This window comes from Calonectris borealis, chromosome Z (assembly GCF_964195595.1).
Source record: "Calonectris borealis chromosome Z, bCalBor7.hap1.2, whole genome shotgun sequence".
NCBI classification, from domain to species: Eukaryota; Metazoa; Chordata; class Aves; order Procellariiformes; family Procellariidae; genus Calonectris; species Calonectris borealis.
Genome location: NC_134352.1, coordinates 74062863 through 74077960, shown reverse-complemented (window position 1 = coordinate 74077960; position 15098 = coordinate 74062863). Strand labels below are relative to the sequence as shown.

At 46.9% G+C, this 15098-nt stretch overlaps 1 protein-coding gene across 2 annotated transcripts; it reads right to left on the bottom strand.

Annotated features, from left to right (window-relative positions):
• Positions 1–6468: 6468 nt before the first annotated feature.
• Positions 6469–15090, bottom strand: RAD1 (RAD1 checkpoint DNA exonuclease). Of its 2 annotated transcripts, none has more exons than XM_075137115.1 (6): positions 14575–15042; positions 12160–12268; positions 9478–9736; positions 9020–9118; positions 8525–8704; positions 6469–7640 (listed from the first exon to the last, which is right to left on the bottom strand). In XM_075137115.1, exons 1-6 carry the CDS (start codon positions 14608–14610, stop codon positions 7607–7609), a joined length of 717 nt encoding a protein of 238 aa, XP_074993216.1. In that variant the 5' UTR covers positions 14611–15042; the 3' UTR covers positions 6469–7606. The 2 variants fall into 2 exon arrangements, with proteins under 2 accessions (XP_074993216.1, XP_074993217.1); XM_075137116.1 differs by having other exon boundaries at positions 6470–7640; positions 14849–15090.
• Positions 15091–15098: the final 8 nt, after the last annotated feature.

Below are 15098 nucleotides of genomic sequence, written 5' to 3'. Positions count from 1 at the left end.
ATTTGGTTGGACTGCTCAGCTTGAACATACTGGCTCTTCTCACCCATCCCCTATCCTGTGACAGTAGAGAATAGTGACAAATGGTGGCCGCAGACTTCAGAGGACTGCAAGTGGGTTGAAATTTGGGAGGAGACATCTGTTTAGATCTGCATTAAGATCACTTGGGGATTTTTTCCCTCTTGCTGGAGAAAGAAATTGTGAGTCCTCCTTATTTGGCATCTGGCTGTCACAGTCTAGGTGGGCATGAGAAGATGATGGATAATGAAGTGATTCAGGAGATTTCAGCAGCAATCGAGAGGCTTCTTGTGCTGTGCGTTCCTGTTGGACAGGTCCTGTGGCTTCAGCAACACGAAGTGGCACATAGCCAATACCTGAGCTCAGGGGCGGTTGGCCCTCTTGGATGGGTCTGGCTACCTGGGCGTGCTCCGTGCCAGCAGGACAGCAGCATCCTCTTGCTCCTTTCCTCACCGAAGCGTGTGCATGCTCCCACTGTGGCTTGTGGCGATTTCCTGCTCACAGGTCCGCTGTGCAGAAAAAGGAAAGTGGTCGTCGGTCCCCCTGTACCTAGTTTTGGTACGTTTGGGGTTTTTTCTGCACAGTCCTACTTCTGGAGGACTGAGAGCATCAGTAAGTGTCATTCCCCTGAGGCTGGCTTTTTAGAGGAATAGGAGAATTGGGAGTAAAAGAAATGGTTGCCAGATGATAGTTTTTCAGGTACCTCATGGACAGAGGCACGAGGTAAGAAGTTAATATTTCCCCATGTTGGCTGAGCAGGGGGCCCAGTGATGGCAGAAAGGCCCTGCTGGTCTTCCTTCCACCGCTCCTCCGGTCAACTAAGTGACGATGTGCTATGTGTCAGCTCAAGACAGCAAACGCCAAGGGAAGGCCGGGCTGCTGTGTGCTGCAGTAAACCACAGCACAGTGCCCTAGGAGAAGCCACCAAGAGAGGGCCAGTGGAAAAGCTGCCTGGAAATAACTTGGCAGATGCTACACCGCTATGTGGAGTTTTAAAGCCCCCTTCACGAGTTTTCCTGAGCTGGCTGGCTGGGGGAAGGAGGTGGGTGGTGTGTGGTTTCACTGCTCTGAATGTTTCAGCGCTAAATAAATTACTGTTGCTATACATTTCTTGTGTTTAGACCATAAAAGCTGCTTCCTGGGGGGCTTTGGCAGTCTGGGGTACCAGCCTCGAGTGTGCAGGAGGGCGGAGGGTAAGGAAGGAGCCTGGAGGTCCATGTGGGCCACAGGGGGAGAGCTGCCTCACGGCGGTGGAGCAGGGCTGTCCACGCCAGCCTTCGCCCGTCTGACCTGCCCCAGGGAGGCTCTGGCTTGCCTTGGGCCAACCAGAGTGTCCTGCGGCTTCCTCCACGCTGATGCCAACCTTCATCTCAGCAAAAGGCAGACACGAAAGGCTGAAGAAATCCGCCCGTACACATGGCAGAGACCCACGTGCTGCAGGGAAGAACCGCTGGCTGAAGTGGTGTGGTCAGGCTTCCCAGCACGGGGCAGGTCCTGGAGCAGAGGCAGTCCTCTTGTGGCTTCGGCTGTCTGTGGGGCCAGGGCCTCGGCCTGCCGCTGCGGGAGGTCTCCGGATCCAGGCTGCAAAGCAGCTGCACGGTGGGTCATGGTGCTGCATGTTGAAGAAACTCATGGAAAAGCTCCTGGAGGAGTTAGGTGTTGAGGTTTCAGAATAGCAGCGTAGGCAGACGTGATGTAAGCCAGCACGTATTCTGCAGGCACAAGCATAACCCAGCAAATTTTTTCAAACAAATAGGAATGGGTGCAAGGCTTTTAGGACAGATCAGTGGTTTAAATCCTCTATTCACTGTGGTTTTGGTCTGCCACAGGGAGCATTGAATTTGATGTCAAGCTCCGGTTCAAGAGTTTGAGTGCCTTGAAGCCTTCATCTATAGCAACACTGTCTAGTTCTGCAAACATGGGTCACTGGGGGTGCTCGTGGGTGCAAGCCAGCTCTCAGCAAAACATTTCATAGAAGTGAAGTTTCCAAATGCTTTTCTTCATCCCTGCCTCCTCCTCCTCCTCTATTTGGATCCTTCACTGATCCTTTTGAAAATAATTAACAGAGATACTAAGTACAGACTAGAACCATACTTTGTTTTGGGTTTATGTCTCTGTTCTTCTCAGGGCAGTAACAAATTAATTCTCCTCATGTTAACTGTCATTTCCATAAACCCACTGTCTTAGAATTATATACAGTGGTGAACTGCAGCTGAAGCGAATTAAAATCTGATTTAATAAGTTTCTACTTATTTGAGGAAGCCTAAGATACCATTTTTGTAGATACAGAATAGTCTTACCAGCAGACCCTGCTGCTGGCAAGAAAGCCATGTGCTTGATGCTCGACACCTACAAGTGTTGGGTTCCCCAGGTTACAATAGCATGTGACAAAATGTCTTCTAGGAGAAATGACGGTCTCTGTCTTGTTGGACCCGGTGATGGGATCCTGGGATGGTGTGCCACTAACGTAAAGCTCCTCTGATGGTCGGTTTTGCCCCTTTGCACAAGCAGTAGATGTTTGTGCTTTTAGTCCTGCAGATGCCAGTGCCCAGTCCCACTGGCGGCTTCAGGAGGGTCTGTTTGGTGATACAACTTGTAATTCCTCAGGCATTTTATGGCAACGCATCTGTCGCTGTTTACAAACCTTTGGCTGCCCTGACAGACTCTTAGTCTGAGTTTAACACAGGTATTTACACAATCATCAGTTTTTCAGTCTATTATTTTAAAAGCTTGCTTGCATGCTGATCTGTCCAGATTCGCAGTGTTGGCCCTCCTCGTACATTTTCCAACAGCCTGAAATGCTCAGACGGTTGGTAATGGGGCCTCCTACCAGCAGCTGGAGATTGGAAACAGGCACATCTCGGTGACATCATCCCCCGCACGGAGCTCGGTGCTGGAGCCCGGCTCCCCTGGTCCCGGTGGGCGGCCGACTGCTCCCGCCTGCCCGGCCGGGCCCCTCACGCTCACGGTGTGCTGTTAACCCTGCCCGGGAGAGGTGCTGCAGCTGGTACCCTGCGCTCGGCAGCTCTCAGGAGGCAAGCGTCGCCTGCATCGAAACACAGATGTGCTTGTATGGGAAGCTGTCTCTCCGGTGTGGCCACTCTTCCCTTCGGGATTAGCCAAAATGCTCCCCGGTGATGGCTGGGCTCGGACCCACAGCACTCTTTTTGCATCCCTTGTCCTAAAGCAGCAACAGTCCTGCACCCTGCTGCACGCTCGGAAGCCCTGTCCAAAAATGTTTGCATGCATTTTCTTCTCTGTAAGCACTTTGCTGCCCACCAGGAGGCCTCCCTCAAAGGAGAGGCTGGGGAGGAAGGGGGGAGCTGGATTAACCTGCGTTTTCCAGACCAAAAAGAAAAAAATAGGGGAGGGACAGAGAGCTAAACCTGGCATTCCTTCCCCTCCGAGCCTCCCTTGCAGCTGGAAAACAGTGCAGGGAGTGAAGACACAAAGGTTTGCACTGTCCCATTCCTGGAAATAGCTCCTCTGGGCTCTTGCTGTTCAAAGTGTGGCTCCCCAAAAAGTGCTGCCTTCAGTACCTGCCGGGGCCACAGCTGCGTGTGAGCACAGCTGGCCAGATGTTGCAGAGCCAGGTGCAGACATGCCTGTGCAGATGTTGCAGAGCTGGGTGGTTGCTGGAAGGTCGCAGTGGGGGGTTAGCGGGGTCCCTGTGCCCTCCAGTAGTGCTCCTGCCTCGTCCCCCGGAGGATGTGGGCAGAGGGTGTGGGAGCAGCTGGTGGGAGCGGGACGGCCCCGAAGCCCTGCACTGCCTGAGGGTGGCTGCGTGGTATCTACAACGTTTCTAAAATCCTGCCCCTGCTGCCACGTGAAGAAATCGCGTCACCATCCAACGACTGGTGAGGGGCAGGCTGGCAGAGTTTCCTCCGCAGATGCTTTGGCTGATGGGTCGCTGGCAGTATGTTCCCTTGCAAATATCTGCATAATTAAAGCTGTGCATGATCACCCCATCTGGGTCTTATCATGGAAGAAGAGGGTGTGCAGCTACACCAGCTGCCCTTGAGCAGGTCTGTGCAGCCTGCGCCTCTCCGGGAGCCTTTCTGGGACCCTTGGTCACCTCCACAGAGTGGTTGCTTGCAGAGGACATGCTCCCCCATGCTGCGAGCAGGTAACAGCCTGGGTTTACCCCAGCTCCTCTGGGACCTTGTTCGTGCCTCTGTTTAGTTTATTAGGAGAGTGAATGTCTCCAACCAGCTGATAACAGCGTTTAAGAGAGACAGCTCTCTGTGTTGAGGTAAACAGCTTTTGTTAAAACTATGGGGAGAAGAAACGCATTCTTGGTGATTCATCAGGCTATGCCTATGAAAGTGGCCGGGAATATTCTCGGATGCTAGAATGAGACCACCCTTATCATTACACTGCTTGGGATGGGCCCTGCCATGTTGCCTCAGGCCAACCAGCAGTTTTTGCAAATAACTGCTCTGGATCAGCCCATTCCTCATTGCAGGTGGCCCTGCGCCTTGCAAGGTGAGGTTGCCGCAGTGCAAACCCCGGCTGTGCAGCACCGCAACCTCTCCGTGCTGGAGAGCATCTCATGCAGCGTCTGCACGGGCAGGTGTAGCCCGGGAGCCACCCCGGGGCCCTCAGCCTGCGCTGCTGCCGTTCGTGGGAGCAGCTTTGCACCTACATGCTTGCTTCTCTGATTTCTGGACTGCACTGAGCTGTGTATGAAATCTTAAGAGGAGTCTGTCTCCTTGGACAGCTGTCTGGTTTTCAAGCAGACAGAGGCACTGCAGTTTGGTGTTGCTCCAAACCCCCTGCAGTTACTGCCTGACGGGGTGGAGTGGCTTCATGCCTCCCTTAGTGCTGCAAATCCCTTGCAGCAATCTATTGGCATTTATGGGGTAAAATCCACACATATGTACAGATAGATTTGTTATCTAATAAATCCCGTAAATATAGGAAATACATTGAGGCCCCCAGCTTTCTGCTGGCTTGCTCATTTATGGTCAACCCCACGGTCCCATCTGAGCTGGAAAGGTAGGAGGCTGCTAAATTCTCCATGGAAAGCTTTCATCATCCTTTCCCTCAGCCTCTCGCCAGGAGACTAGAAAACCCAACACCCCCTCCAAGCTCGTCTGCAAGACCCAGCCACCAACAGAGCTTAACATCTTTTGACCAGTGGCTCACTGGGGTTTTGATCTGCAAAACAGATGATTGGGCTCAGGGGATTTCCGATGTGCTGACCCGAACTCACCAAACGCTGCTGCGTGCTGTCGCTCCAGAGGGAGTGGAATTCCCACCCGCTCTCTGCACTCCGTGGGGACAGGTTTTCAATGGTATAACAAAAGGGGAGCTTTTCCTGGATTTCTTTGTTGTGCAGTTCAGATCTTTCTAGACTTCCTTTGGGTGTATTTCTCCATGGAGGCCCAGGATACTTGCATAGAATGACATAGAATGACCTTCGTGGTGGACATTGAAGCCCACTTCTTACTGTCTGTTAACTCCACAATGGGATTAGAGCCCTCAGCAAGTTTGCAGATGACACCAAGCTGAGGGGTGCGGTCGACACGCCTGAGGGACGGGATGCCATCCAGAGGGACCTGGACAAGCTCGAGAAGTGGGCCCGTATGAACCTCATGAGGTTCAACAAGGCCAGGTGCAAGGTCCTGCACCTGGGTCAGGGCAACCCCTAGTACCGATACAGGCTGGGGGATGACGGGATTGAGAGCAGCCCTGCCGAGAAGGACTTGGGGGTACTGGTAGATGAAAAGCTGGACATGAGATGACAATGTGTGCTCACAGCCCAGAAGGCCAACCGTATCCTGGGCTGCATCAAAAGCAGCGTGGCCAGCAGGTCGAGGGAGGTGATTCTGCCCCTCTACTCTGCTCTGGTGAGACCCCACCTGCAGTGCTGCGTCCAGCTCTGGAGCCCTCAGCACGGGAAAGACATGGACCTGTTGGAGCGGATCCAGAGGAGGGCCACAAAAATGATCAGGGGGATGGAACAGCTCTCCTATGAGGACAGGCTGAGAGTTGGGAAGAGCTGAGGGAAGAGAAGGCTTCAGGGTGAGCTTACTGCGGCCTAGCTGTACTCAAAGGGAGCGTATAAGAGGGATGACGGCAAACTTTTTAGCAGGACCTGTAGTGACAGGACAAGGGGGAATGGTTTTAAACTAAAAGAGGGTGGATTCAGACTAGATATAAGGAAGACATTTTTTACAATGAGGGTGGTGAAACACTGGCACAGGTTGCCCAGAGAGGTGGTCGATGCCCCATCCCTGGAAACATTCAAGGTCAGGTTGGACGGGGCTCTGAGCAACCTGATCGAGTTGAAAATGTCCCTGCCCGCGGCAGGGGGTTGGACTAGTTTAAAGGTCCCTTCCAACCCAAACTATTCTATGATTCTATTCTATGATGATATCCACAAAAGCACAAGGTGCACAAGCACCTCCCCACCTTTGTGAGTCTGGGCCCTGACTTGGTCCAGGGTGGTACAGACGTAAGCCTCGCGCAAACCCTGCATGTCTGTAATAGCTATTATTTATGAAATGCAACAGTTACTTTCTGGTATTTTGTGGAGTTCTAACTTCCTAGGATATTATTTCCATGATTACTGTTGGTACATTATAGACAAAACTGTTAAAAATACTATTTTAAGTAGTAATATAGTACATCTGTAGGCAATTATATAAGAGTACAAATGTTAAGCCACAGTAATGCCCTTGAACACAACACAAGGAACTTTGATACTCTAAAATAAATCACATTAAGTGATGTGTTCTGTTTCATTTTTATCCTGTCACCCAGAGATGATGTAAATCATTCTTAACACTCAGTAGTCAAGGATAATATTAATAATTCCTGATGAGACCATAATATTTTTTTTTCACTGTAGAAATTAAGACAGTAAGCCAAAAGGAAATTAACCTATACTGAATACTTAAGCTTGAAAAAAAAATTGAAGACAGTAAATAACAGTAATTTAGAATACTATTAAGTATCTTTAGCAGTCCTGTAGTTCAAAGATTTGTAATTGTTTTTCAAAAGTAAATTTATTGCAATAAATGGATGATCTGCAGGGAAGACAACAAAAGTGAACTGCTGACACTACGTGTAAGTATACTCCTGCTGACATAAGCAAGAGGTGAAAAACAGTCAACAAAAGCATTTTAAACTTAAAATAAACCCAAAGGACTTGGATCCTGGAGCAATCAACTTGTTAACACATGAACATACTGTTTTCCTAAGCAGGACCTCGTCTTCTGACAAACAACAAAACAGGACTACAGTCTAAAGCTGTAGGAACTGCCCGCAGATCGCTGACTCGTGGATCACATCCCACGGCAGCAAGGCAGGAAGACTTCAGCCTCTTGCAGTGTGATTTGCAGTCTCTGCGCCTGGTTCAATGCCCGGGTGGTGCGGCGGACCTCCTGTTTTGAGCAGGTTGCTTCCAACGGAGAGGTGTGAAAGGAGAAGTGCAACTTTTGACCTAAGTACAGCCCACCTCACTGTTCTGCAAAGCTGGCCACTGCAGAAAACTCCAGAAACCGCGCTCCCTTTTCAGAGAGTGAGAGGTTAGGCCTATTTTTAGCAGTGATATGAATACACCACTCCATGGGACGCAGGCAGACTATTCCTTTACTTTAGGAAAGTCCCTCCTGTTGCTGAAAAAGGTAATTGAGAAGGTAAACAAATTTCACAAATAATTTCAAATATGAAACTTTTCTCTCTTCCTATGATTCTTAACAGCATTAGCAGAGAGTAGCAGGGTAGGAATGGGGACATGTACATACAGAAACATTTCAGCAGCAGCATTCTTGCGGATGTGTAATAAATTATTAGATACAAAACAATAATGTTTGTATCTATGCCAGAACAGCTATGAGTAACGAGTAAGTAAATCCTGGCTTCTATCTTAATTTACCAATTCAACACCAGTATTGCAGACAAAACGGTAAATCGGTATCAGATGAAATTCCAAGGAATTGAGTTATATTAAGAATTAATCAAGATGAGGAGGAGCCTAGTGGCTTCACCAGCAAAACAAGTCAGCATTTGCCAGAAAGAAACCACCTGCTGCTATTAAGAAATCAGTTTGAAGATGTCATCCCTCTTTCAAGACAAATTTGGTTTTATTTTTAAGTCATTGAAAGTTAACTGGCTAAGATACAGCTAGTACTCAGATTTTCCCTTCTCTAATTGCTTAGAACAAGCCAAAGACAAAAAACAAAACACAAACAAAAATTCTTGAAGAACACTGTAAAAAGCAGCAACGTATTACACAAACACCACTTTAACATCTGTGGTGGAATCAGTGGCTATCGGAGATCAACTCCCCTTTTTGGTTTTTCAGCTTCAGTTTTTTGAGTCAAGGCTAAGAAATGTTTGCAAGGGAATAAAAAGGAAGTCTTTGTATTTCTAATTCCAAAGTTAAAAAAATTGACAATATCAAGCCTATCAATCTTTACAGCTTTCATCCAGTTTTATAAAAAAATATAGTATTTTATATATCCAGAAATATAATACAGATGCCAAAACATACACCTACAGTTCTGCTTCAGTAATATCCTCATCAGGGCAACAATAGTATTCCACAAAACATATCTGTCCATCTTCATTCCTAATCATGTACTGCAGTGAAAGAAATCCTTGAGCATCTGTTCGAATGGACACTTTACAAGATAAAGCCAGTGCCTTTGTAGATGGTTTAAGCAAAGAAATCTTGTACCTGCAGGGGGGGAAAAAAAAACTCATCTGAAAAAAATAAATTGTGCAGAGAGAAGCTGAAACATGACTCCCAATTATAGCCACAGAATAATTAAAAAACAATTAGCAACGTACTAATTTGATCTTTTCCTGATAACATCGGACAGACATTGTTATCACTTAGCTTTTGATCACAGACAGACTTTTATCATATGGGAAGTATTTTTTTTCCCCGTACTAGTGAAATAAATGTTACAGTAAGGTAAAAACAGTTCTTAACCTTTCCAGCACGAATGCATGACCTGCCACAGAGGGCACTGATCACAGACTTCCTAACCTGTTTGTCTGGGTCTGGTTACAGTGGAATGCTTCCATCAAATCAGAGTCCCTAGGGTAGTCCAGATGTGCACTTCCTGCATTTCCAAAAGTGGATAACCTGGAAGACAAAAGGTACCATCTCAAAATACCTGATCACAGCTCTCTAAAAATTTGTCAGAATCAGTCATCTTGCATATCCCAATGGCTGTTTTACAAAACACTATTGTTTGTTTTGCTTTATTTAATTCAAAATGCTAAACTGTCCATATCATTGTCACATTTACCAGGTTGTCAATATATTCATTGCTATGTTAATTAGATTACATATTGTGATTTGCTAGACTCACTACAATTCTCCTTAAATTAAAGCAATATTCTAAAATAGGTCCCTCCTCTTCACCCTGAAAACTTCTAGCCAACTCCTTGCCAACAGAGGCCAAGCACAAACATTTGAGTTGAAAGCATAGTTTCCAGTACCTGAAGTAGGGTTTATCTGGAGACATGGTAATCTGCAGAACTTCACTGGTCATATCCAGTTCAGCAAATGCTTCTCGTAGCCCCTCTGACTGCAGGATAATTTTATTCACCACCTTTGTACTGCAGAAATCAAAGTCTAACAACTCATCAGGTTCTTGAGTGTTAATTTTGCACACTGTCACTACTCCTCCTTCTTCCAAGAACAGCATCAAGGGATAACCGTAACCACGGTAACACATCCTAAGGGCCGTTGATGTTCCTGAAAAAGAGAATGAAATATACATTCTTCAGAGAGCTAGCTAGCACATCTAATCACTTTAGAAAATTCACATTTTACTGGCATATGGGTCAGAGATCAATTTGATTTTGCATGTTTGGTCCAGCCTCCGATACACTGATGTAGCATGCTTAGTGCAGCCTCCTAGACACCCTATGAAGTGCTAATGGTTATGCAGCAAAATGAAATGATTTGTATGTAAGTTCAAATCCAACTTGTGTCACGTACCAAACAGGTAACGCTAGCTGTGACAATGAAGCTGGATATGCTACAAATAGTTTTGTGGAATTGGAAAATCCTCCATGGTCCTGAGGGGCTCTCTGGCTCACGCTGTCTTTTTTTACTGCTCTTGTAACTTATGCAACCCAAACTGAAGTTAATGCAGCTTGGCTTGCATTACGGTCACATCCTCCTTTTGCTAGGTAACCATGATCTGAATGTTTGGTTTCCCAAAATCAGAGTGCTGTTTAGTACAGTTGAATTAGGTCTTTAGGTCAGAGTCACAACAGAAGCAGCAGAGGAACGTGGAATTCAACACACAACTGAAATGGTAAAACTGCCCAAAAAAACTGTCATGGTATCACTCTACTCCACGTGAGTACACAGTGCATCCTGTAGCAACCATACAGTCATGCTAACTTGTAGTTATTTTTGCTTGTGAAAATATTTTTTGAACAATCATCAAGTAAAAAAAAAAAATTAACCTATAGGAGAAAAACTTTGCTAAGACCTGGGTTTTTTTTGTTTAAATGAATGTAATTTAATGAATGTAATTTATTGAATGTAATTTAATATTTGTGTACATAATTGTGAAGGCAGCTTCCCATGCACCTCTGTCACTGAAAAGACTATAAACAGGTTCAGTAATACAGTCTGCTTGATTTTTGTAATTCACACACTGGGTAAGCAAGATCTAAAGTGCTCTTACAGCACCTGAAGTGCTACCAATCCAGCCGCAGATTCCTTGTGAGACCTTAGGTATGCGTATCATTCCTCAGTACCTTATCTGCAAGCTGGAGATAATGCTCACAAAATAGATGCGGGTGTAGCCTGAAGAAGGGAAGGAACAGAAGGTGCCACATAACACCTATTGCATTGGGAGCAGGAGCACAGCAAACCAATGGTGCTACCTGGAACCCCTGCAGGCTTCTTCAAGCCCAGTAAATCTGCACCAGAACACTTCCTAATTCATGCATATGCTTGTTAATGTTTCTGAGGTAGCTGGATGTTCCAGCGTTGCACAAGCCACAGAAATACTGGAAAAGAGATCACATTTATTATTGAGTTGATACAAAATTTTTTGTTAGCAAGACAAATTCCAAGCTACATCTATACTGTCTCTCAGTGTGCTGATTTCTGCTACGGTTCACAGCAATGAGTCAGCCTGAGTCCCTTGTAAGCGCAATGTGTATCCCTTGTGGCCTTAAGACGTACTGACAGCTTTCGTGCTTTTTCAGCTCAAGGTGACAGCTCTGATAAGAGGCTGCCCCACCTTGCCCAAGTGCTAGTTTTTTAGCCTGATACTGAGGGTTTGTGCACCTGCCCTGATGGCCACTTAAAAACATGTGACAGTGTGAAGCACCGTTCCTAGTAGAGGGAACCTTGGCGCTCTCTACACCCATACTGACTACCCTGAATGGGCTGCAGAGGAACTATTCTGCCAGCTGTGCCCAAGTTTTTCCCTTAAGTGAAGGGCACTTGGGAACAAATCAGCATTTGTGTGATGTGGATGATCTGGGCCCTGGACTGAAAACAGATGGACAGGAAATGCAGTCACAGCATGCATCTGTCCCAGGGTACTGCACTGCCCTCAGAGTCAGAATTCCAGCCTGAACATCACACAACTTGCCAGAGATGCCTGAACAAATTACTTGACCTGTTTTCTTATCAAGATTACAGAAACTATTTGAGATCTTCAACCCCAAACCAGAGCAAGGGTACAAGCTGGGGCTGTTCACTGGACCTCATGCCACAAAAGGGTGCTTTCCCAAAACAAGCGGTTCTTTTGTGCCTTACACAGATCTAGGAAACATTACCTTCACAGGAAGACTCCTCTGTTTCTCAGTTCCCCCAATAGCGTCACACAGACATATATCTTTATTCCATCTTCCAAACTGAATCAGCCTCTTTTAGCCTATCCTGCTGCAGCGGTCCCTCACACACTGGCTAGGCTCACACCCATCAGCTCATTTCTTCTCTCCGTTAACTGTTATCACAGCACAGTAATTAGCTTAAGTAACAGGATGGATCCTGCTTAACAGCGATAGCTGCCACGCTCAGAAAGACTTAAGGTGAGGAAGTCAGAAGTTTTGCCATGACTGGAAATCTCCCTATAGCTAAGTACAGGTTTCACTGTATGATTGCACGTGATACACATACACTGTCAAGGCAAATATGCACCATACCTGGCAAAGAACTGGTACCAAAAATGGTCAAGCAGTCAAGAAGAACAGACAAATTAATCCGGAACGTCACCGATTCCTCCTGGACAGCAAATTCCTGAAAAATTTCTGCCTGTAAGAGAAAGGAGAGAAATGAAAAGAGGGGAGTTTCTGCAATTATTTTACAGTTTACACTTATTTCCTTAAATTCAGCACTTTCACTTTCAGGGATCAGTGCAATACAAAGTGATTTCTACACGTAACACAATATTGATGAAAGAAAAACAGGTCTTCATCCTCAAAAGTAGTAAAATAAAATCAGATCACAGTTGAAACAAAGTAGCATGGCATAGGCATGAAAACATAAACACTTGTCTTTTATAGTTTAAAAACAAGCTACAAATGTTAAAGCTGAAAGCTGCCTGCTGGAGCTGGAAACATTCAGGGAGCTATACAATGCAAGTGTCACCCTTCTCCAGAAACATTACTTACTTTCCTTCACTTGGAGCATGAGTAAACATTTCAAGTCATAAAAATATGTAAGAACAGAACAGAACAGAATAGTGAGTTCACCACATTCAAATGTGCTGAAACACGCCTTTGACTAGTCTGATGGGGGTAAACTACTCCAGGCTACCCCCTATTTCCCACTGGGCACTAATTGCTTTCTGGTAACTGTAGGAACAGAATATCTCAGAAATAAAGATATTTTTTCTTTATTGAGCTGCTTTTGAAAAAGCAGTTACAGGTTTTTACTGGCAGCCAAGAGAGCAAACCACATCCCGGGATACATCAAACACAGCATAAGCAGCCAGTCAAAAGAGGTGATTATCCCGCTATATTCAGCATTGGCATCACTGCAACCACTGTGTGCAGTTCTGAGCCCCACAATTTAAGAAGGATGTGAAGGTCCTTGAAAGCGTTCAGAGGAGGGCAACAAAGCTGGTGAAAGGGCTAGAAGACATGTCCTATGAGGAGCGGCTGAGGACTCTGGGCTTGTCTAGTTTGGAGGGAAGGGGGCTGAGGGGCGACCTCATTGCTCTCTACAGCTTCCTGAGGAGGGGAAGTGGAGACGGAGGTGCTGGTCTCTTCTCCCTGGTATCCAGTGACAGGACGCCTGGGAACGGTTCCAAGGCGCGTCAGAGGAGGTTCAGACTGGACATTAGGAAGCATTTCTTTACCAAGAGGGTGGGCAAACACTGGAACAGGCTTCCTAAAGAGGTAGTCAATGCCCCAAGCCTGTCAGTGTTTCAGAGGCATCTGGACAATGCCCTTAATGACTTGCTTTAACTTGTGGTCCGCCCTGAAGTGGTCAGGCAGTCGGACTGCCTGACAGTCAGGATTATTGTACGTCCTTTCCAACTGGAACTATTCTATACTATACTTAACAGCTCAACACTCTCAAAGGAACCTCCAGTCACTGTTCCTCTGCTCCTGCCCACATGTGCCCACTGCTTAACTTCCACGAGCACATGCTGGCCACATGAGCCAGCTTAACTCACTCAAACAGCAGAAAGATAACTAAACAAATACAGCACCAGTGTAAAGGACTGTGCAGCAAGGAGCAGGAGAAAGCAAGGGGAGATGTGAGAACAGGGAGACTCAGGCCTCTCTCCTTTCACCTAGAGCTCAGGCTGCAGTTTCACAGATAGCAAATACACAGACTCTAAAGGACAGAAGAAAGGTAAAGTTGGGTTCAAGTTACTACCATAAAATATCCCTCGCCCCTTCCAGTTATATCCACAGTATCACACATATTTTCAAAAACAGGAAGCAGCATGACGCCTGTTCTTATGAACAAAGCATTTGCAACTTGGATATGCATTAAATAAAAACAAACAAAAAACCACTCAGAAAGTAAACCATTATTAAAAGAAAAATTTAAAAGTGCACCTTAAAAAATTAAAATGAAGCAAAGCCAGCAGTGACAGCTACGAAAGAAGTAGCAGAGAAGCGAGCAAGGCTGCTTTTGATCTTACATTAAATGCAAGTTAAGAAAAAAGAATTTAAATTGCTATTTAAAGCTGCCTATATGGACAGTTCAGTGTAGCTGAGATCCTCTGTCTATGCGTAACCTCTCAAGCACCCTGTTTGGACAAAGTTCAGCACAGGCAGAATCAGGGAGCGAAAGGGGCAGACCACAGCTCCGGACTTGTGATGAAGCACACACTCTTGCCCTGTGGTGGGAAGCTCTCAGCTTAGCCCAGCTGATACGCTGTAGATGAGTGTCTGTGAATTATACGCTCTTTCAGAGTTGACTTACGTTCACCTTTTTGCCTTTGGAATAAAACATAATAAAAATACTTAAAGATAGATACTTTATGAACTTGCTCATGCATCTAAGAACGGTATGGTCAGAAGGAGCAATGGGCTTAGCAGGTGCCAACACATTAAACAAGGGTGCAAGCTCATCACACAAGCAGGCATGCATGAACAAACCAGGCACTGAGCTCGGCCTCTCAATAGCATGGGCATCTCATAAACGACCACAGCCTCATCACAGCACTTCCTTCACGTCAGCTCCCGCAGCTATGCCGCGATTTCAGCAGTTTCCCCTCCTCCGCGGCTAAACTCGCTGTACACCTCCTCCACCACGTAACCGGGGCCATTCTAAGGTCTCTAACAGCGGTACCGGCCCCTCCTCACCGCTAACGCCGGGGAGGGGCTGCCTCGCCAGCAGCAGCCGGGCCCGGGCGGGGGGCGCAGCCCCCACCTGGATGAAGGCGTTGGCCTGGATGCATTTGGCGTCCTCCACCGTCACCCTGATGCCGTTGGCCGTGGCGAAGCAGGTGGCGTGGTCCTGGAAGTGGACGGCCCTGAGGAGGCTGGAGAGGTGGCGGGCGTTGTCCAGGCTGGCGGTCAGCACGTACGGCTCGCCGCTGGCGGGCGGCTGCGCGGAGAGCGGCATGGCGGCCTCCCCGCCGCGCCCACAGCGCTTCCGGAGAGGGCCGGAAGTGCGGGCG

Bases quoted from the DNA above. Each gene is read 5' to 3' on its own strand.
- RAD1 (XM_075137116.1), bottom strand. From the start codon at position 15,043: ATGCCGCTCTCCGCGCAGCCGCCCGCCAGCGGCGAGCCGTACGTGCTG. The intron at 12,269-14,848 runs GTGGGGGCTGCG...TTTCTCTTACAG, and splicing joins AGGCCAACGCCTTCATCCAG to GCAGAAATTTTTCAGGAATT. The intron at 9,119-9,477 runs GTACTGGAAACT...TTTGTCTTCCAG, and splicing joins CCAGATAAACCCTACTTCAG to GTTATCCACTTTTGGAAATG.